This window comes from Pristiophorus japonicus, chromosome 2, assembly GCF_044704955.1.
Source record: "Pristiophorus japonicus isolate sPriJap1 chromosome 2, sPriJap1.hap1, whole genome shotgun sequence".
NCBI lineage: Eukaryota > Metazoa > Chordata > Chondrichthyes > Pristiophoridae > Pristiophorus > Pristiophorus japonicus.
The window spans coordinates 148,855,123-148,876,782 of NC_091978.1; the positions used below are offsets into that span (position 1 = coordinate 148,855,123).

General features: G+C 41.6%; 1 protein-coding gene across 3 annotated transcripts in view; it reads left to right on the forward strand.

Annotated features, from left to right (window-relative positions):
* The window catches only part of dlc1 (DLC1 Rho GTPase activating protein), a 696,855-nt gene that overhangs the window by 642,891 nt on the left and 32,304 nt on the right, over positions 1 to 21,660 (forward strand). For all 3 annotated transcript variants that reach the window (XM_070869823.1, XM_070869827.1, XM_070869824.1), the window contains 3 exons: positions 9,671 to 9,742; positions 11,377 to 11,458; positions 20,428 to 20,491. In XM_070869823.1, coding sequence (XP_070725924.1) covers positions 9,671 to 9,742; positions 11,377 to 11,458; positions 20,428 to 20,491 — 218 coding nt within the window. The remainder of the gene's footprint in view (positions 1 to 9,670; positions 9,743 to 11,376; positions 11,459 to 20,427; positions 20,492 to 21,660) is intronic.

Below are 21,660 nucleotides of genomic sequence, written 5' to 3' on the forward strand. Positions count from 1 at the left end.
GGACTTTACTGTAGAACATTAAAGTATTTCTAAAGCAAGTGTAGTCAGGTGGGCCATCATCCTTGTATGAAACAAGGATCCCACTGGGTGCAAGGTAGGAAATGGCCCGAGGTGCTTCACAGAGGCGGAATCAAAAGTTTGAACCTTGAGCTAAAAAAGGAGATATTAGGAAGGGTAGCCTAAAGCTTGGTCAAAAAAGATGGACTTTAAGGAGTGTCTTAAAGGAGGAGAGGGAGGTGGGGAGATGGAGGGGTTCAAGGTGGGAATTTCAGAGCATGAAGCCTTGTATGTCAAAGCATTTTTTTTCAAAAAGTGTCAGTGTTCTTCCACATTCTGCAAACTCATTGACCCTAAGGCATTTAAATAAGGGTTTACAAATATGTCAACATTTGACAAACAACATTTCACTGTGGTGCTGGTGCAGTCTAATGATACTTGTGAAAGAATTCACAGCACTACAGCAATCCACTTTATAAATAAACCTTTGACAATTCTCTTCTGTTGATTATTTTTCCCCAAAAGAATGTATCTAGACATTTGATAATTTTCTGATTCTTATGGCATGGTCCTTTCATTTTGAAATATTAACTAAGAAAGCACTGTCATGTAAACGATGGAAGCATTTACAGTACTTCCATGGATTAAATTCTCATTTACAAAGAAATAATTTGCATTTATATAGTGTCTTTCATGACCTCTGGCTGCAAAACGCTTTGGGACATCCTATCAAGTACTTTTGAAGTCCAGTCACTGTTGTAATGTAAGAAGCACTGCAGCCAATTTGTGCATAGCAAGATCCCACAAACAGCAATGATATAAATGACTAGATAATTGTTTTGTGGTATTGGCTGAGGGATAAATGTTGGCCAGGAGAGACAGAGACCATCTCTCCTCTGTGTCGTGGGATCTTTTACATCCACTTGAGAGAGAGAGAGAGAGAGAGAGAGAGAGAGAGAGAGCAGATGGGGCCTCGGTTTAGCATAGGGCAGCACTCCCTTAGTTTTGCACTGAGGTGCCAGCCTAAATGATGTGCTCAAGTCTCTGGACTGGGGCTTGAACACACAACCTTCTGACTCACAACCTTCTAAGAGCCAAGACTGGTACTTACACTTACACTTCCAAAGTATCTATTTATTAAAAAAAAGGTTTTCTGTGTAACTTTGTATAGAGTAATATACTGTATGAAAATATTTAACCTTATTTAAAAAGAGACTGATTATTATTTTGGCATGGAACAGTAAAGCTTCTGTTTTTTTTGGGGGGTGGGGGCAGAGGTCAGAATTACCCTTTTCAAACCTCTTTTTCTCTCCTTTTCACCTGAAGGCACTGATGTACTTTTTCATGGGCAGTCTTCCTTCCAGTGCCTCATCCAAGTGACCATTCTTCAGATGTGAATCTATTCGCTAAATTTTGGCAGACTGTGGAGAACATCACAACTGAGCCTTGTCCTTTCACAAGCACTTTGTAGCAGAGGTCACTCGATAGGATCCGGGGCAAAAATCCCAGCAGATTTTCCCTCCCTACAGTGGTGTGTTGAGGCCAAAAGTTACATCCCAAGTAGTTCAGATTAATTAACTCAGCACCGATCAGGGATCAATTTAGGACCTTCTAGTCTGTCTTTACGCGCTATGATTTTTGGAGGAGTCACAAACAAAAGAAGTTGTGATGACTGAGGTTCAGTGTGGAAACATTGCGACTAAATAGATTCCGGAAAGTTGAATGTGAGTCAGTGGCTGGCATTTTGACATTTATCTACAGTGCACAAGTCCCACTAAAGTCAGTCTGGAAAACTGTGGTCAAACTGAAGACATTGCAGACCATCATGATAACATGTGCAGGTAGCCATTTTGTGTTGTATTCTTTTGGTGGGAAAATGTCTTGCATTGCTCTCTTAGTGGGACTCAAGTATTATCTACTGTAATTTAAATCATTTAGAGGCTAGATGATAAAGTCTTCTGATGTTAAACAGCACTGATTCTGATGACTGTCACAGCTGTCCTAGATACGGTCACCTCAGTAGCACTCTGCATTGTGATAAGCAGATACTCCCTGTTGTTCCGAACAGCCAGGGAGACCCTGTGAGGGTGGCTGATTTTAGCTAGGGGTTTAAACCATTTGTTTGGCATGTTGTTGTTATTGTACAGTTTGGTCCTTTTGTTAACAGAGCCATTACAATTGAGAAGTCTTTTGTCTTGTGGCCAAACAAAAACAGACCTTGTCAGTTGTGACAATTAAACATTTGGGTGCTGCTGCTGCTGCTAAGATGTTTCAGCAGAACCGTAGTCCTGTATTTATTACCTGTGGACATGAGTAAGGAGTGGGTGGCACCTTTTTGCAATAAAAGTACGAACTGTAGGAAAGAAAGGTAAAAATGAAACTCACTTTAACCAGACACAAGTAGTTTCAGTTATGAAGAGGGTGGGAGAACAACAGTTGACTGAAAAGTCATTTTTTAATGTGCACTTGCTGAAATCTTGTTTTTTTTCTTTGTAAAAATTATTTTACTTTTCACTGTTTAAAAAATCTCCACGAGCCATATAATATAGGAATTGGTTTGTTGATATTCACTCCCTTTTGAAAGTAAATGTCTCCCTTTTCTCTTTGATGGTATGGTCATTGGAGCTGAAATTCAGGGCCTAACTGGAGCATTCCCATCACAACTTCGGCAGGAGCGTGCCAGAAGGCCAGAAATTCATCTGGAATTGGAATTCAGCAGTGTCAAGACCTGGCCTCACATGGGGGATTCTGTGGGAATCTTGGAAGGGGCGGAGTCTCCACCTGCCCCTTACTGGGCCAGCGGCATCAGCGGGTTTAGGCTACGACTTCCAGTGTTGGGAGTTCCCACGTTTCTAGCCTTAGAGGGATCTGATGTAGGATCAGCAGTAGTGGTCGCTAAATGGCAGAAGTAGGGCCCACCTTGGGGGGAGGGTGGAGGTTCAGGCTGAGATTGTTTCTGAGGAGGCAAAGATTTTGCAGATATTTTAGCCCCTTTAAAGGGGATCAAGGGGGTTCCTGTTTGCTCTTTCCAGGGGAGGCTTTGCATCCCCCAGGATCCGATTACCACAGATTGCGAGGCAGGCAGGTGCCCACCAATTGCTATCCTAGTTAAGGGACCTCCACCGCAGAGGTTACCAGAAGGTGCGATTTCTGTGTAATTACCGGGATTGCAAGCTCACACGTTTTCAGGGCCATTATTCTTTAATGGAAAATGAATCAATTTCCTCATACATGAAAGCAGAATTTATGCTTGCCCCCACCTCCAGTTAGCTTTGGGTAACATAGAAACATAGAAAATAGGTGCAGGAGTAGGCCATTCAGCCCTTCAAGTCTGCACCACCATTCAATAAGATCATGGCTGATCATTCCCTCAGTACCCCTTTCCTGCTTTCTCTCCATACCCTTTGATCCCCTTAGCCAAAAGGGTCATATCTAACTCCCTCTTGAATATATCCAATGAACTTGCATCAACAACACTCTGCGGCAGGGAATTCCACAGGTTAACAACTCTCTGAGTGAAGAAGTTTCTCCTCATCTCAGTCCTAAATGGCCTACCCCTTATCCTAAGGCTTATCCCTGGTTCTGGACTTCCCCAACATCAGGAACATTCTTCCCGCATCTAACCTGTCCAGTCCCATCAGAATCTTATACGTTTCTATGAGATCCCCTCTCATCCTTCTAAACTCCAGTGAATAAAGGCCCAGTTGATCCAGTCTCTCCTCATATGACAGTCCTGCCATCCCGGGAATCAGTCTGGTGAACCTTCGCTGCACTCCCTGAATAGCAAGAATGTCCTTCCTCAGATTAGGAGACCAAAACTGAACATAATATTCCAGGTGAGGCCTCACAAAGGCCCTGTACAATTGCAGTAAGACCTCCCTGCTCCTATATTCAAATCCCCTGGCTATGAAGGCCAACATGCCATTTGCCTTCTTCACCACCTGCTGTACCTGCATGCCAACTTTCAGTGACTGATGAACCATGACACCCAGGTCTCGTTGCACCTCCCCTTTTCCTAATCTGCCGCCATCCCAGATAATATTCTGCCTTCGTGTTTTTGCCCCCAAAATGGATAACCTCACATTTATCCACATTATACTGCATCTGCCATGCACTTGCCCACTCACCTAACCTGTCCAAGTCACCCTACAGCCTCTTAGCATCCTCCTCACAGCTCACACCACCACCCAGTTTAGTGTCATCCGCAAACTTGGAGATATTACACTCAATTCCTTCATCTAAATTGTTAATGTATATTGTAAAGAGCTGGGGTCCCAGCACTGAGCCCTGCTGCACTCCACTAGTCACTGCCTGCCATTCTGAAAAGGAACTGTTTATCCCGACTCTCTGCTTCCTGTCTGCCAACCAGTTCTCTATCCACGTCAGTACATTACCCCCAATACCATGCGTTTTGATTTTTCACACCAATCTCTTGTGCGGGACCTTGTCAAAAGCCTGTTGAAAGTCCAAATACACCACATCCACTGGTTCTCCCTTGTCCACTCTGCTAGTTACATCCTCAAAAAATTCCAGAAGATTCGTCAAGCATGATTTCCCTTTCATAACTCCATGCTGACTTGGTCCGATCCTGTCACTGCTTTCCAAATGCGCTGCTATTTCATCCTTAATGATTGATTCCAACATTTTCCCCACTACTGATGTCAGGCTAACTGGTCTATAATTACTCGTTTTCTCTCTCCCCTTTTTTAAAAAGTGGTGTTACATTAGCTACCCTCCAGTCCATAGGAACTGATCCAGAGTCGATAGACTGTTGGAAAATGATCACCAATGCATCCACTATTTCTTGGGCTACGTCCTTAAGTACTCTGGGATGCAGACTATCAGGCCCCGGGGATTTATCGGCCTTCAATCCCATCAATTTCCCGAACACAATTTCCCGCCTAATAAGGATATCCTTCAGTACCTCCTTCTCGCTAGACCTACTGGCCACTAGTACAATCGGAAGGTTATTTGTGTCTTCCTTTGTGAAGACAGAATCAAAGTATTTGTTCACTTGGTCTGCCATTTCTTTATTCCCCATTATAAATTCACCTGAATCCGACTGCAAGGGACCTACGTTTGTCTTCACTAATTTTTTTCTCTTTCCATATTTATAGAAGCTTTTGCAGTCAGTTTTAATTTTCCCTGCGAGCTTCCTCTCGTACTCTATTTTCCCCCTCTTAATTAAACCCTTAGTCTTCCTCTGTTGAATTCTAAATTTCTCCCAGTCCTCAAGTTTGTTGCTTTTTCTAGCCAAATTATATGCCTTTTCCTTGGCTTTAATACTATCCTTAATTTCCCTTGTTAGCCATGGTTGAGCCACCTTCCCCGTTTTATTTTTACTCCAGACAGGGATGTACAATTGCTGAAGTTCATCCATGTGATCTTTAAATGTTTGCCATTGCTTATCCACCGTCAACCCTTTAAGTATCCTTTGCCAGTCTATTCTAGCCAAGACATTCAGTCAGTGTTGGTCTACATGCAGTCTCTAAATCCCCGAGTGAGATGCGTCAATTGCAAAATCAATTGGTCACTAAGAAGTTAATCAGCTTTAACTGACAAGTCGTGACTGGAGGATGTCCATTGATCAGCACTGTTTTTAAAAAATCCTTTAAATGTAGGACAAATAAAAAACTTAAACCTTGATATGAAAAAATACCGATTAACTAAATATTGTTCTTAAGTATTACATACTACAGAATATGATTCCTAATATGAATCTTTAAACTTATCTTTCCCATCCTACTGGTAATTCTAACCTTACTGACTGTGCCCTGCATGACCTTTCTTTTTCCATGCTGGATGTCAAAGGCAGTGGACATTCTTTCTTCCTGCCCCTGGCCTACACTAGGCTTCAGAATTTTAACAGTAATTATTTTTTCCTTACAGTTTTCTCTCTTGAAAGTATTAAATCTTTGCTGAGATACAGTTCTAGAAGTTCTAGCTGTTAACCCCTAATATCTTGCTCTGATGGTCATTCATCAAATGTAAGTTTGGACAGTGAGAGTCGTGGACTATTTAACTTGGGAAATCACAGCCAAACTCAATTCTGTCCCCACTAGATATCCACGTACACAACTCTTTCCAGCAAGAGATCTTGGGTATAATCTCTGGTGTGTGCTGAGTCAGCAATGGACACAATTGGCCTCAGCACTCCTGGGCTTGGGAGGGTGGAAATTAGCCCGGAATCCAGCTCCTGATCAGTATATAGTGAGTTGAGTCCTGTCAGAAAGTGGACATGTGCATGTGTCGGTTGAGGACAGGATTGTGCTCAGCTCGGTGATTCTTCCCTCCCCATGGTCAAATAACCCACTGGAGCTCACGAGCTGAATCGACACTTGAGCAAGGTACCAGAGGGCTGCTCGTGCTAATGGTGTAGTAACCCAGCATGAGAAACCACCTTCAGGAAAGGGGGAGGGTACCTGGCCAGGTGGGAGGAAATACAATTTAGAAGCTAGCATTAGAAAGCAAAACCTCATTCCCGGTGTTTAAACTACAGTAAAAATAGCATCTGATAACTTGGCAAGCTTTCCAGAGCAAGCAGTCATGGATTCGTTTCGAGTTGAATGTCTGAAAACTTCCCAATGTGATATACCATCCCTTTAAGCAAAGCACTGAATGGTTCTTCAGATTTAACAGTTTATCGAAAAGGCAGAAAATGAATGCTAAAAATGTTGCAGTTGGTCATCATCATCATCATAGGCGAGGATGACTTGCTTCCACGCCAAAAAAGGGTAAGTTCACAGGTGTTCCAATGAAAGACCTAAAATTCCAGGTCCTGAACTACATCCTGAAGGGTGGAAGATGCCTGTGCGTGGATTTTTTTAACGCGGGGTGGCTGTTGCACACCAGCCACCTCACGGGTTTGACAGAGCTAGGTCTTGATCCAGTGGCAAGGATTACCCAAGACGGCTGGAGACTTGCTCTGCTGCACGGATCTAGCACACACACATATCGCAGAGTGGGCTGGCCCGTGCTGCTCCTGGGCCCCTGGCCCCGAACTCACGCCTCCCCTGGATCCCGATCACATTGCTCCACAGTCTCTCGCCGCTCCTTTGCCCCGATATCGCCGCTCCTGCTGTATCTGCCCAAGTCCCAATCACCGACCTGGACCTTGATGACGTCACTCTTCGCTAGTCAACTAGTTGATAAGTAGCATTATCTTCAGAACAGTGTTTTGAAGCAGGAGATATGGTTGAAGTAGGTAGCAAAATGGTCCACTTGCTTGTGTCTAATGAAGCTCTGTGTTCTGCTTCACCGGGTGGGCTAAATGCGGTCAAGGCTGGTTAAATGCCAGGAATTTATCGTTGCTTGCCACCTGTAATCTTGATTTGACAATGTGTGAAAGAAGGAGCTATGATCATTTGGCAGCACATTGCAGATCTGTTGAGGTCATCCATTGCAGACTCATTCCTTACATTCAGTTTGTACTGTAAAGCCACTATATTCACCAGTGAACTATAACTGCTGGAAATGTTACTTAAAAGTGTTGAATTGATGTTGTTTTGTCTATAATTGTTGTTGACTATATCAAATTGTGGATGTAACTTTACGTGTCATTGGTGGCATACTTAAGATGAAAAATACATTAAAATAATTCCCAATGCAGAGAATCGATGGTTTCTCAAAGCAGAATACACCAAAGTGTTATACTGTACTAAAATGGTCGGGGACGGAGGTAGAGTACTTGGACTGTAACGCATTTGTGCTATGCTTTATTGCAAAATAAACTCCAGTCTGTTTCTTTTTCCTTTTGTACTATAAGGATCGTACAGGTACTTACAAAATTGAGTTGGGGGACTTGCTAGGGAAATGAGGGAATATAATTGAACATTTACAATTTCATTGTTTCAGAAAGATTAAGAAATAGTTTGAACAGTTGTACAATTGTGTTATCACATCACTCCTCATTGTAGGAATGTTGACTATATCAAATTGTGAATGTAACTCTACGTGTCATTGGTGGCATACTTAAGATGAAAAATATATTAAAATAATTCCCAATGCAGAGAATCGATGGTTTCTCAATGTCCTGGCTCTCCGTGGCCTTAAACTGGAAGAGTATTGTGCTTCTTATTAGACATTCCATTCCGAGGAGACTAGCACTGCCAAGGGATTGTGAGATTTAGTGATTTAAGTCCCTGCATGCTGAGTGTCAGTGCTGGTTACTGCCTCGACAAGGACGTTTTTCTAATCTGTAAAGGACTATTGAGGTTTCACGATAATAATGTATAATAAAGTATTAAGAGATTACAAATCCTCAATCATGATATTGTGTTGGTATGCAATAGCAGTATTGGACTTCAGCCCAGTATTATAACCCTTTGAGCACTCAAGACAGTCAGATACACTTTTATTTTGTGTGAACTTTTTGTGCTCAGCAAGGTGGTAGGTGTTGGTGTTTGCTCTATTTCAGGCACCCTAGATTAAATCTAGCACAGTTAGTTGCAGAGTAAAGTTTTCTGTATTCTGCGCTAAAGCCTAACTTTGGAAAAGCAGCCCTATTGCACCTGTGACATTTCTCCATTCACCATGTGACTCCTATTGCTTCTTTGAGTGAGATTATCAGTCTAGGACTAAAGAAAGAATTGATATTTAAAGTGCCTTATCACATCCTGAGGACATCCCAATGAATTACTTACAGTGCAGCCACTGTTGTTATGTAGCAAACATTACAATCAATTTCCACACAACAAGGTCTCACAAACACCAAATGAATGAACAACCAGATCATCTATTTTTGGTGGCATTGGTTGAGGGAGCAATGTTGACTGGGAAACCAGGCAAAGTTCCTGCTAATTTTCAAATATTTTAGTTTTGAAGATTTTTTTTTTTACATCTACTTGTGTAGGTAGACAGGGCCTTGGTTTAGCACCTCTTCTGAAAGGCAGCACCACTAACATTACAGCACTCTTTCAATACTGCATTGAGGTGTCAGCTTAGATTATGCATTCAAATTTGTAGTGAGGTTTAACTCACAACCTTTTGGCTGAGAAGCAACAGTGCTACCAACAGAGCCAAGCTGATTCTTAGTGCAAATAAATATATTTAGTGTAAATAAATTTCAAATGTTGATCAATTTGGTGCTGGAGTTCAATAGCCAATACTGTAAGTTGAGGCTCATTTAATGCCTATCTGCTGCCAGAGAGAGGAAACTTATCATCCCATTCGTCTGGGATTCATTCAAATTCAGGTCCGAGAAGTGAAAAGGCTGTATAAACTCTATTTTTAATGAAGGACCGGTACCAATTTCTTCATCATAGAATGCCTAATGGCTCCCGGTCCAGTCATGCTTCGATTTTAAAATTCTCATCCTTGTTTACAAATCCCTCCATGGCCTCGTCCCTCTCTATCTCTGTAACCTCCTCTGGCCCTATAACACTCCAAAATCTTCACAATGCTCCAATTTTGGCCTCTTGCACATCATTGACTTTCATCACTCCACTATTGGTTGCCGCGCTTTCAGCCTTAAGTTCCGCGTCTCTACCTCTGTCCCTTTTCTCGCTCCTTAAAACCTATGTCCTAATATGTGACTGGGTGCCAAGGTTGTTATGATAACGCTCTTGTGAAGCACTTTGGAACATTTTACTACATTAAAGGCACTATATAAATGCAAATTGTTGTCGTTGTACAACTAACTAACTATGGGATATTGTGTTCTTTTTCCTTTTAGAGATTGAGGCCAAGGAGGCATGTGATTGGCTGCGGGCAGCAGGGTTCCCACAATACGCCCAGCTGTATGAAGGTGAGGCAACATATATCATAGTTGTTATTGAAGCTGCCAGAAGTCAGATGAAAGCTGGCATGAAAGAAATTGCTTTTGAGTCATGTGGTAACTATAGCTTAAAGACAGTTAAGTTTCTCATTTTGCACCAAACACGGTTCTTCTATTTTAAGTCACTCAAACCAGAATGATTGCTGTACATTGATAGCAATTACTTTATTGCCTGGGGGAAATTTCTGAATTTTGCTTTTGAGTACTTTTTAAAAAGACTAGCCCATCAAAAGGCTGCGCTTAAAATTGTGGTATTCCAGATGTTTAAAGCATTACCAAATGATAGAAGTGAAAGTGTTAAAGATAGATTTTTAATTGTGATTTAAATTGGGCTTTGTACCTGTAAAGCATATTGTTGACCAATTATGGGAAGGAAGGGGCTGAAAAAAATGGAGCGAGACAGACTCACAGTTGAATAGCCTCCCAACTCTTAATGTCTAGTCACATACGAAGAATGCTACTCAGTGCCAGAGAAACCATACCCTAGCAGGAGTCAATGCTTCAGAAGAGGACACGGGAGAAAATTGACAAAAACATTTTTCACATGCATTTACCTTAGGAATTAAGAGAATTTTTTGATTGATTATGGGAAAGAAGGAGTTGAAGAAAAATTGTTTGACAGAAAAATGTTTATAACGTATGTTAGAAGCAACGTTTCTATAACTGGCTTAGTAAACTCATCAGAATAAACTGATGCCAGTCAATTCTTGTGGTAGTGACTGTCACTTGTACATTGGCCTTAGAAGCCATCTCTATGCCTATGAAAAGTGCAGATGTGAATCATTCTGAAAGATAATGCGGTCATTATGAAAACAATTGTTTAAGTTAGTTTTGCTGTATTAGAATATTCCTCTTGGCAGAATTTCTTAATTTCTGTTTTTCCTGTGTGATTTGTTTCTTGTGTCTACTGTTATCGTTCCGTCTTTCTAACTTCCTAACTGAGTCTAAAAGCATCCTTACTGGATGGAAAGTGATCCCATAATAAGTGTAAATTTATCCTGTGCAATTATGAAAACAAAAGGCAAGAAAACACCTGGGAATAGTTTTTAATTTAATGTTCACTCCGTCCCCACACCTCACTGAGTAAATAATATTGCATTGCATTGATGCTTGATCAATAGTGTACGTTAGTATCTCATTTATGGTACTGGACCACTAACCCAAGGTCTCGAGTTCAAATCTTGTCACGATAAGCTGTGAAATTGAATTCACTAAATCCGGTAATTATGGGCTGGCATCACAATAGAATGACCATAAAGTGGGAGGGCCAGAAAGACACAGGATTTTCAACCCCTTTGCTTACACCCAAATTAGGTTTGCCCCACTGATAACTTTAAGATTGCTTGTTATAGCTGCAATTGTATTCTTTTATCTCTGCCTCTTAACCTTTACCTTGGTGAATTCTTCACATTTAAAATGCAAACTTTATCACGTCTTCATGCAACTGCTTTCCTATATGTTTTGCTAAAAGGTATTCTATTTATCATGGAGGAGTTTTTTTCTGTTTTGTAGAATGCAGACAACTGGTTTTATTAAAGAAAGCTGGTTCTGATTAGTAGGAATTGTTTTTTAATATACATCCATTTGTCTTGATTACATCACAGATTTGCTGTTCCCCATTGACATTTCTTCAGTGAAGAGGGACCATGATTTTCTGGATCGAGATGCAATTGAATCTCTTTGCAGGTACACATTGATTCTTAGCCCCGCAACAGTCCATTATATGGCAGAACTATTCCAGGCCACTTGCCTAACATGCATTCAGATTATTTAGCTGTGGCAGTTCATGAAAGAAGGCTTCTACAATCTTTGTAAACATATTTTGATCTTCAGAAATGTTAAATAATATAACTGCACTAACCAAAGTTGCTGAATGAAACAATCAGTATATTCAAACACCTGCATTCTGGGAACATTTGGTAGGGTGAAAAATTTCAAAGTGTACTTTGTGAAATGGGTGCTGTAAGAATGTGTGCTTTGTGCTTTCATGGTGCATTAACATGTCCTAAAAGTGTATACCTGTATTGGACTCTATTGACAAGCAGGCCTGGATTCTACACATTACATTTTCTGCCCTCCCTATGAACAATATATGGTTTAAGAATTAGAATTATGAAAATGTTTCTTTTCAGCATTCTTTTCATGTCATCAATAATGATTTCTGTATCAAAGTAAAGCAAATTTAACAACATGATTTCACAATAGGGTTTAAATAGAAAAGGTAGATTTAGAGAAGCATATTGAATGCGAGGAGCCTGCCCTTCACCCACATCACTATTGAAATGGAGTATTTAAAATAAACACTTGACACTAGGTCTGGGTTCGAAGATTCAAGTAGTCTTTATTTTGCACCGGTGGGGAGGTGACCTGCTCTGGGTCTAACCAGGTCACTGTCCAACGATACGTAAGTTTCAACAGCTTTTTATACACTTAAAGGTACATGCTCAACCATCGATTCTATGGCACCATTTGATTCGTTCAAATCCCATGTGCACAGTGGCTGGTTGGTTACCTATTTTTATGCCTAGCTCACATAACATTCAAAGTTCACCTAAAGTTTGTGGTTTGTATATTTGAAGCCATTCCTGCTTCTTAGACTAGCCGTTTAGCAACCACATCCCATGCTTGCGCTTCGGACGTTAATTTAGGAGATTCTTTTTAGCTTAAGCCTGTCTGCGGTTTATCTGTACGCGCCATCTCAGCCATTGCAGCTAGTTTGCAGGTTGCATTGTTAACCCCTTAATTCCTGAAGGACACAATGTCCCACTTCAGTCCCCCCCTTTTGGTACTTGGCTACCCAGCCCAAGAATACCAACCTAATTCTGCTTCGTCCTGTGTCCCCTGCCCCATTCTGTGGTGATCAGCCACACGGTTTGGGGGACTCAGGACGTAACCTACATCTCAGAATATTTCAGGGTGCTCGGCTAGTAATTTCCGCTGTTCCATAATCAACGCCTTTGCTTTCCTTTTCCTGCATGCCAGAAATAACCCAATTCCCCATCCCACTGCTAATCCTAACTGTATAACCACCAGTACGTGAGAAGCTATACGGATCCATGGATGGATATCCACATTCATTCCCCAATTCCATACATGTTTCCACCACTGAGTATCCTTTAGGGTTTCTTTGATGTCCTTTGAATACTTTATGGTATCTTCCAAAATCTCCTGATAATGTCCTTTTACTTTATCAGTGTCCTTTTCAATTGCATTAAATGTTCCTCAAGACGGGGATTGCGCTGCAAACTGGGTATCTCGAATTGTTTCATTTTATCATTCCATTCCGGGTTGCTCAAAATCCTCCTTTTGTGGGAATAGGTATCGATTTCCTATCTGGACCACAGCTTTGGGCATAAAACAGAAATTAGGTTCTCGGAACGGACATATGACATTACCATGCTTTTACTCATTTTCCTTGGTAGATATGCAGTACGTCCCATCATCCCGGGCTGCCATCTCAGTCCCTCCCTGACTAAGGGGGCTGATTTCCAACATGCAATTAACCATCTGAGTAAAACTGCACGCTATACATTGCCCTCCTTCTATGGGGTGTGCGCACACTATCACATCATCCAAATATTGCATGCAGCCATCGATGTGCATCCCTTGGAATGGGCCACTTAGTTTCACCGCATAGGGGGGCATATCCTGAAATAAAACCCGGATTGACCTTGTATCTCGCCAATGTTCCATATCGTCCACAGAGGTCACCCTCCGCGCCCTCTATCTGTAGGACAGCTAGGACCATACCTATCAACTTCATCACTTTGGTGATACAATTACTTGGGGACAAAAACACTTGTGTTGCTTTGCGAACATCACAGAGGATAGTACCATCCTTAGTCCATTTGGACAACTCATTACTTGCCTAATCAGGTATTTTTTCCTGCTTCATCTGGTTTACATTGTATCAGATGTAACCATGTGCCTAGTAACCATGTAACCTAGTAAAGATGTAACCTAGTAACCATGTGCCATACATTGAACATACAAGTTGTTTATATGTTTCTTGGGTTAGATTAGTCGTACACTTATCTTATTGATAGTTTGGGCATGAGGCTCTCGTATTTCCTCGACTTGCAGCATTTGTCTGACGACCTCCTCCCCTGTTTCTGACAACTGCGAAATCAGATCGTTTCTCTTTAGTAAAAGGTTTCGCAAACGTTGGGGTAAGTCATGAACTTCTTGGTCTATACTGGCTGTGTCAAATGTGTTAACAGTTGCCACCCTCGCCACATACCGACAGTGTGTGTCGGTTGTTGTTAGACAATAGATAACATAAAAACCACACATCGTTTCGCGATTCATTGTCGGACTATCTCAATCATATGTACCGTAAGTATCACCTCAGCGTCTAGCCGTTGTCACCCTCTGTTCCCCATTTCACTTAATGCCCATTGTATTTGGTCCTCAATTGGCCCAATTAACTATCCAAATTCATTATAACTTCCCTTTGGCAGTTACATTTTTAACTCCTTTCTTACAGTGATATTTACTTGCCTACGCAAATAAATACTTAATAACACCCGGGCCCCAAGTCTCACAGTTTGGACAGGGGTAAAACAAACATTCCTGTCGCGATGGGACAGGTCAGGTTGGTACCGTACTGGTATTCCCGGTATATGGTGCTCACACAATATTCACCCTTCCCTCTTTATACAGATCGTACAGGAAAATGCTGCATGGTGCAGTTCCATGTTATCTCATCCCAATTAAACCCGCGTGCAGAGGCTGCACTGTACTACTACATTGTAAAAGCAAATGCCTTGAGCTTGAGCACACCTAATTCGGCCTGGGGCTACCCATGTTTTTCCCATCCATCCGGGTTACATTTCTGGTGTTCATTGTATCCTACTAAATTTTCTCAGGCATGATTGGGTAATACCATACTATCTCTAACAGGGTGATGTCATTCTTTTCCTGTAAATGGCACCCATGCCACTGGGTACACCTGTACCAACTCTCTGACTTGGCACATAGTCTTAGTCAGTTGATAAGTGGACATTGCCCTCAGATCTCAATCAGTTACCCAGAAAGAGAGCTTTCCCTCTGCAATATGCTTGTTCCACAAACCAAGATCCATACATTACTTCGAGCCGTTTCATTGAAGACGATTTGTTCCCCTTCGATAATCTGGTTTACCCCCTTTTTAACATTAAACCAGTTGCAACATATTAATCGGGCCTCACTGCCTTCTGTTATGATTCTCCCCAGTAGTCTCGACGCCATTCTTGTCAAGGTACGATCAAGCCCATCACTCTCCCTGAACTCAGTGCAGGCTGTACTGGCCCTCTGCCAAAATCCCTTGATCATTCTCCCATGTAGCTGCGCTGTTTTAGGCTTGCACCACCCAGGTAGTCCCAATTTGGTCAGATTCATTATTACAGGTACCACTTTGTGATACACATCATGATACAATATCATCTGAGTGGGGATTACCATTAGCCCATTTGTTGGCCCTGGGATGTGTTTATGACAAACAATTTGCTTTTCCCACAAATCTGTTTATTCATTGGAGAAGGAGCCTTTGGATGATTTAAAAAAAAACTCTACTGCTTTTACAACCGCGCTCCTGTCCTTGCATCCCTTGATATCATGGACAGTTACAGTGGTATGATTACCATGCCACTGTAAATGTACCCTAATCCTATACCCTTGGCCATCCCTACTTCTAACATTCACGATATGTCTCTTACTACTTCATGAGATTGGCGGGGTTTGCAAGGCATGTCTGTGGACAGGAGGTGGTTCCAGATCTTGGACCCAAGGAGATTCTTCCAGCTCATGTGTCCTGTCCACTTCCATTTGGATCATACTATACCTGATTAGGTGGGGGCATCCCATTAGGCACCCTTTCTTCCTCATCCCCCTGGAGAGGACAAATCCCACTCCCCAAGTTCATAACCATTTCCTCCTGTTGAACTGAAAAAACTTAATCTGGTTAATATAAACCATTTAATTCTCCTAGGTAAAAACGGGCTGCATATACCATGGGACCAGCTTTATCAACGATATTATACGGTCCCTTGTACTGGAGTTCAAAACTTCCACCCTGACATAGTTTTGTTCCATTGCCTGGCCCCCCACCTCCCACTCCTGAGATTTACTTGGCATCACATGTAGTCGGTTATGGTGGTGTGCCCTCCTACTCCCTCAGGCACATTCCACTAACCCCTTTAAACAACATCATTTCTTCCTGATGATCACCTACTTAAAACAAAAGAAACAGAGAATCTCTGGTGATTCTGCTTAAGAGCCCGAGAGGTCAATTTGTAATATGATCCTAAAATTCCTTCTACCCCAGGAGCAAATATTCTCTTGAAATTAAGAAAATCTCCAATATTCAAAAGGTATCGCCCACTGAATTAAAACAGAGTTCACAGCTGCCTGTGAAAGAGTTAACTTCCTTTGTGACAAACACAGACTCCATGAAACAATGTCAACTTTCGTCGCACAGCTTGTAGCCTTTCCAGTTTAACCTCACTGTGCTTTTACCCTTAAAATAAATATTCAGAAAAACAAGCTTGCACACAATAGCATTTCATGTTTTTCTTCCCAGTTACATATTGGTCAGAATTTTTAAAACCAAACCAATTATTGATGTGAAATGCCTTATGTTCGAAACTAAAGGCTCCCCACACAATTTACACCAACCAGAATTTTATCGGCCATAATAAAAGTCTGATTTTTAATAGGTTAATTAACCTCAATAATTCCAATCTTAAACTTCCCAGTGCCACTTGGAAAAGGGGGAGGAGCCACAATGACACAATGCCTTCCCAAAAACTTTAAACACCAAAAAAAACACCAGAACAGTAAAAGCATAATCTTCTCGTTTCTTTTTATTGAGTAATAACTATCCATTATTCCTTAAACCAGTATCAATTTCTGATCCCCATACACACGACATGCACCTCCAAGTACCTTTTAAATGTGGTGAGGGTTTCTTCCTCTATCACCCTTTCAGGGGGTGCGTTCCAGACCCCCATCACCCACTGGGTGAAGAGATCTTCTCTAAACCTCCCCCCCTTCTATATTGTCATCCTGAGGGATGCTGTCACCGTCACACCTACTGTCGGTTTATTTTGTCGCTTTCTCAGTCAATAGTTTAGTCCATCTATTTAATTCACAATACGCGCGAGTCACTAAAACGAGGGCTTTCTCCTCTTTTTGTTTCTTTTCCGACTACCGCCATTTCCTTTGTGCCATGGGTGGGTCTCTGGTTTCCAATTTTATTTAATCATTATTTCAATTCGTTTTCAATTTTTATCTGCTAGGTACCATGTCAGAGACCACTCTGGTCCCAATGCGAGTTTCTCACTTCCCATGGCTATATGTTGTCAGCGGTACATCCCTTACTTACTCCTCACAAGTGAGACCGATACTTGCAACCCTCTTGGTTGTCAGCGGTACGTCCCTTACTTACTTGTCCTGAGCGAGACAGATACTTGCAACATATACCAATTAAAAATCGCAACGTTACACAGACACACTTCTATATAACCAATCGCAATTGTTTTACCTGGGATCTTCCACTGACTACTTGAAGTCTCGGCCAGACCTGCAGATTCAGATCTCTCAGGCAGCTGACACCAGACAGATTTCAGCCCTTGTCCTAACAGTGCGTGGTAATTAAAATGTACTCACGCCTTTGACAACGCTTTGATTTGCCAGTGTCCGCTGCCCGCTTGAGATCCTGCCCGACTACGCCAATTGAAGTGGAGTATTTAAAATAAACACTCGACACTAGGTCTACGTTCGAAGATTCAAGTAGTCTTTATTTTGTACCGGTGACCTGCTCTGGGTCTAACCAAGTCACTGTCCAACGATACTTAAGTTTCAACAGCTTTTTATACACTTAAAGGTACATGCTCAACCTCACGATTCTGTGACACCATTTGATTCGTTCAAAGTCCACGTGCACAATGGCTGGTTGGTTACCTATTTTTATGCCTAGTTTGCGTAACATTCAAAGTTCGCCTGAAGTTTATGGTTTGTACATTTGAAGCCATTACTGCTTCTTAGACTAGCCATTTAGCAACCACAACCTGTGCTTGCGCTTTGGACATGAATTTAGGAGATTCTTTTTAGCTTAAGCCTGTCTGCGGTTTATGTGTATGTGCCATCTCAGCCATTGCAGCTAGTTTGTAGGTTGCATTGTTAACCCCTTAATTCCTGAAGGACACAATGTCCCACTTCACTATTACCACCACCCGTCTAGTTAGACTCCTACCTGATATGTGAAATCTAACATTTAATCTCTCCATCTCCCCCCACAGACACCCTACTGCTGTGTACTCAGCCAATACTGATATTGAAACTATTGATGTCTCTTGATCTGTAGCCAGGACTAAAAAGATTGTCAATCTCTGGTGATTATATGGAGCCAGTAACTGACTGAGCCGATAGCTGATGATAGTTGAATGGTTGTCTGGTGAGAACACAAGAAATTTCAGGGATGCGAAAATACCTATTGGCCGATCAAAACTATGCCTTGTGTTTCAGGGCAAAATGGTGGATCTCTGGAGTTGTGGGGAGAGATTAGAATAATATTTGTAGTACCAGATAGGAGATTCTAAGCAAGATGAGGGAATAATTTACATTGAAAACCTCCCCACCTCCAACGCACGCACACAGCCATCTTCTTTATTAACAGTCTGACGTTATTTTCAGAATATCAGATAATAGTGATAACATTTGTCTTGCTGTCAAAATATGTTAGAAATTAACATCAACGCTTTTGAATTAATGGTTCTGTCAAAAGATTGGTCAAATGGATCTCAAAGATAAAGCACTTAGATACTTTGTAACACTTTGTAAGAGAAAGTGATGCAGTCGATAAGGGAATAAATCTTTGTGTGTGTTGCTCACCTGGCTGTTAAGAGGAATGTGCCTCATCTGCGCCGTGCCTTTTGTTTTGTTTACCTTACAGCTGCCTGCCTCCCTCGCTGTAGACACTTGGCTTATCTGTCACAGCTGACAGGAGGTTTATGCGAACGTTGATGCACAACAAAATGTCTGAATTATCAAAGGCATTCTTATCAGGCAGGCTGTTCATTTTTTGTTTCCCACATCAAAGTAACTGGGGCTCCACAGGAGTGTGATTGCACAAGGCAAGGAGACAGTAGATTCACGTCAGGGAAAAGGAGCTGCTTCTTGTTTTTTATTATGTAAAAATTGAACTTAGTTCCTGCTAAAAATTCCAAGTGGTGAGGAATGTTCAATATTCTGCTCCTCACCTGAAATAAAAAATAGTCTAAAATGTAGATGAGCATTAATGTGGCTACAAATCATATGTGAAAGCTGAAAGGGTGCTGTCAGAGCCACTTGAAAGTGAGATGATCCACAACAGGCCGGTACATCTGGAAGCAGTTAATATGTAATTCTTTCATTCTGACAACATGAGATGACATAGATCTGTGGTACAATGGAAAGAAAGTCATGCGCAAGGACAGTACAAAGAACTAGATTGATAGAACAATTGGATCTGCTGACTTGTACAATGGAGATGGTTATTGAGAAACCTGGGCAAAGGGCCAAAACCCACAGTGCAGGATACCACCAAGGCTGAAGAGAGTAAGGGACAACACAGGGTCAATCAGGAAGTAGTCATTAGGTGTCACCGAGCTTGGTTTTAAAATATAATTGTGGGAGGAAAACTGAGGGAGAGTAAGGAGTTCTACAGTTTTGAGTTGGCGGGAAGGAATGAGCTGGAGTAGAAAATTATTTTGTGCCTCAATTTCAACACATGCAGGGTGGAGAAGAACTATATATTTCTGTTTCATAATTCAGCTGTGGCTCAGTGGTTAGCACACTCGCCTCAGGGTCAGAAGGTTATGGGTTGAAGTCCCACTCCAGAGATTGGCACAACAATGTAGGCTGACACTCCAGTGCATTGTTGAGGGAGTGTTGCACTGTGGGAGGTGCCGTCTTTCAGATGAGCCATTAAACCGAGACTGTGTCTGTCTTCTCAGGTAGACGTAAAAGATCCCATGGCACTATTTCGAAGGCGAGCAGGAGAGTTATCCCTAGTGTCCTGCCCTATATTTATCCCTCAATCAACATCACTAAAACAGTTGATCTGGTCATTATCACATTGCTGTTTGTGGGAGCTTGCTATGTGCAAATTAGCTGCCACGTTTCCTACATTACAACAGTGACTACACTCCAAAAAGCACTTCATTGGCTGTTAAACATTGTCGGTCATGAATGCAAGTCTTTAGTTTTCTTTATAAAGATTATCATTTTGATAAATGTTTTGTGGACAAGTTGTATTGGAGATATCATCACTGTAATCATGAAATAAATTCACAGGATTCTATTGTATTTTAACAATACATTGATTCTGGATGAAATTGAGTTTTCACTTCTTTCAAAACAAAGTATGTACACATTCCACAAAGTTACCAGGAGAATGTGTGAAGGCTGTGCTGTAATTCGGGTTGTGCATTTGTCCTTTTGTTCTGCATTTTCCCTACAACATAATGATTATCCACTGAATATAATGGATGCTAATTGGAGCCTTTCATACACACATTTTTATGCAGATGAGCTTCACAAGGAGTTGTATAATGCATATTCATGGTGCGGGAATTGGCTATGGTTGGGCAGGATTGGTTCAGCTTGTCAATATTAATCTACTTTTCTTTTTTTAGGCGATTAAACACCCTTAATAAATGTGCTGTGATGAAACTAGAAATCAGCCCACAGAGAAAAAGAGTAAGTTCAACCTTGTGTGGAGCTCTTTCTGAGGAACTGTTGATGACATGCTAGATTTTCCAAGTATGTTTAGATTTTCATTATGAACCCTTAAGACAATAGCCACAGCCACCATCTAAGAGTAACACAGTTCCTGTTCATTGAGAAATTATTTAAAGTGCCAATAGAAGGCACAGTGATGAATGGTTCTGTGATGAATGGTTCTGAAGGCACACTATGAATGGTTCTGTGCCCTGACAGGGGTTCACTAATCGTGGCTCTATTGCTTGGGTGTGGCATTGTCACAGCACTTCCCACAGGGCAGATAATCAAAGGGCAAGTCCCTGTGGGCAAATGTCAAACAACTCTCCATAGCATTGGTAGGGGACTGGAGTGGCAGTCGTCACCAACCCACTCACCTACGGCATGGATTGGAGAACCTAAAGAAACTATAGAAAGGGAGCAATGTAATTAATAAAATATGTAATAAAAGCACAATAAAATTAGAGAAGTTGATGAAGTACATAGCAGAGTCTGAATAAGTGTATTGCCGATTCCAGAGCAGAGTTCCAGTGGACATAATCACTACTGTTAGGCAGAAAAATTGCTATAAAATAATCCCAATCCAAGTACTGTACGTCATTTTTTGGGGATAAGTGTATTTATTAGGATTAAGCTATATTATCTGTAGTTATTATTAGTTGGGCTGTAGACCACATTATATCTCCCAAATTTTACGTCCAGTTTCATGGGCAAGGAGGCATTTCCCCAAAACATGTACTGAGGATTGCGTTGTTGGAAATGGCTCCCCTCTGATCAGCCCTTCAGAAGTGGTCAGTGCCTCCGCAAATTGTCCGATACTGCTTTGCAACAACAACAATAACTTCTTGCATTTATATAGCGCTTTAACATAGTAAAACATCCCAAGACACTTAACAGGAGTGTTATCAAACAAAATTTGACACCGAGCCACATAAGGAGATATTAGGACAGATGACAAAAAGCTTGGTCAAAGAGGTAGATTTTAAGGGGCGTCTTAAAGGAGGAAAGAGAGATGGAGAGGTTTAGGGAGGGAATTCCAGAGCTTAGGACCTTGGCAGCTGAAGGCATGGCTGACAGTGGTGGGACGATTAAAATCGGGCAATTGCAAGAGGCCAGAATTGGAGAAGCACAGATATCTCGGAAGGCTG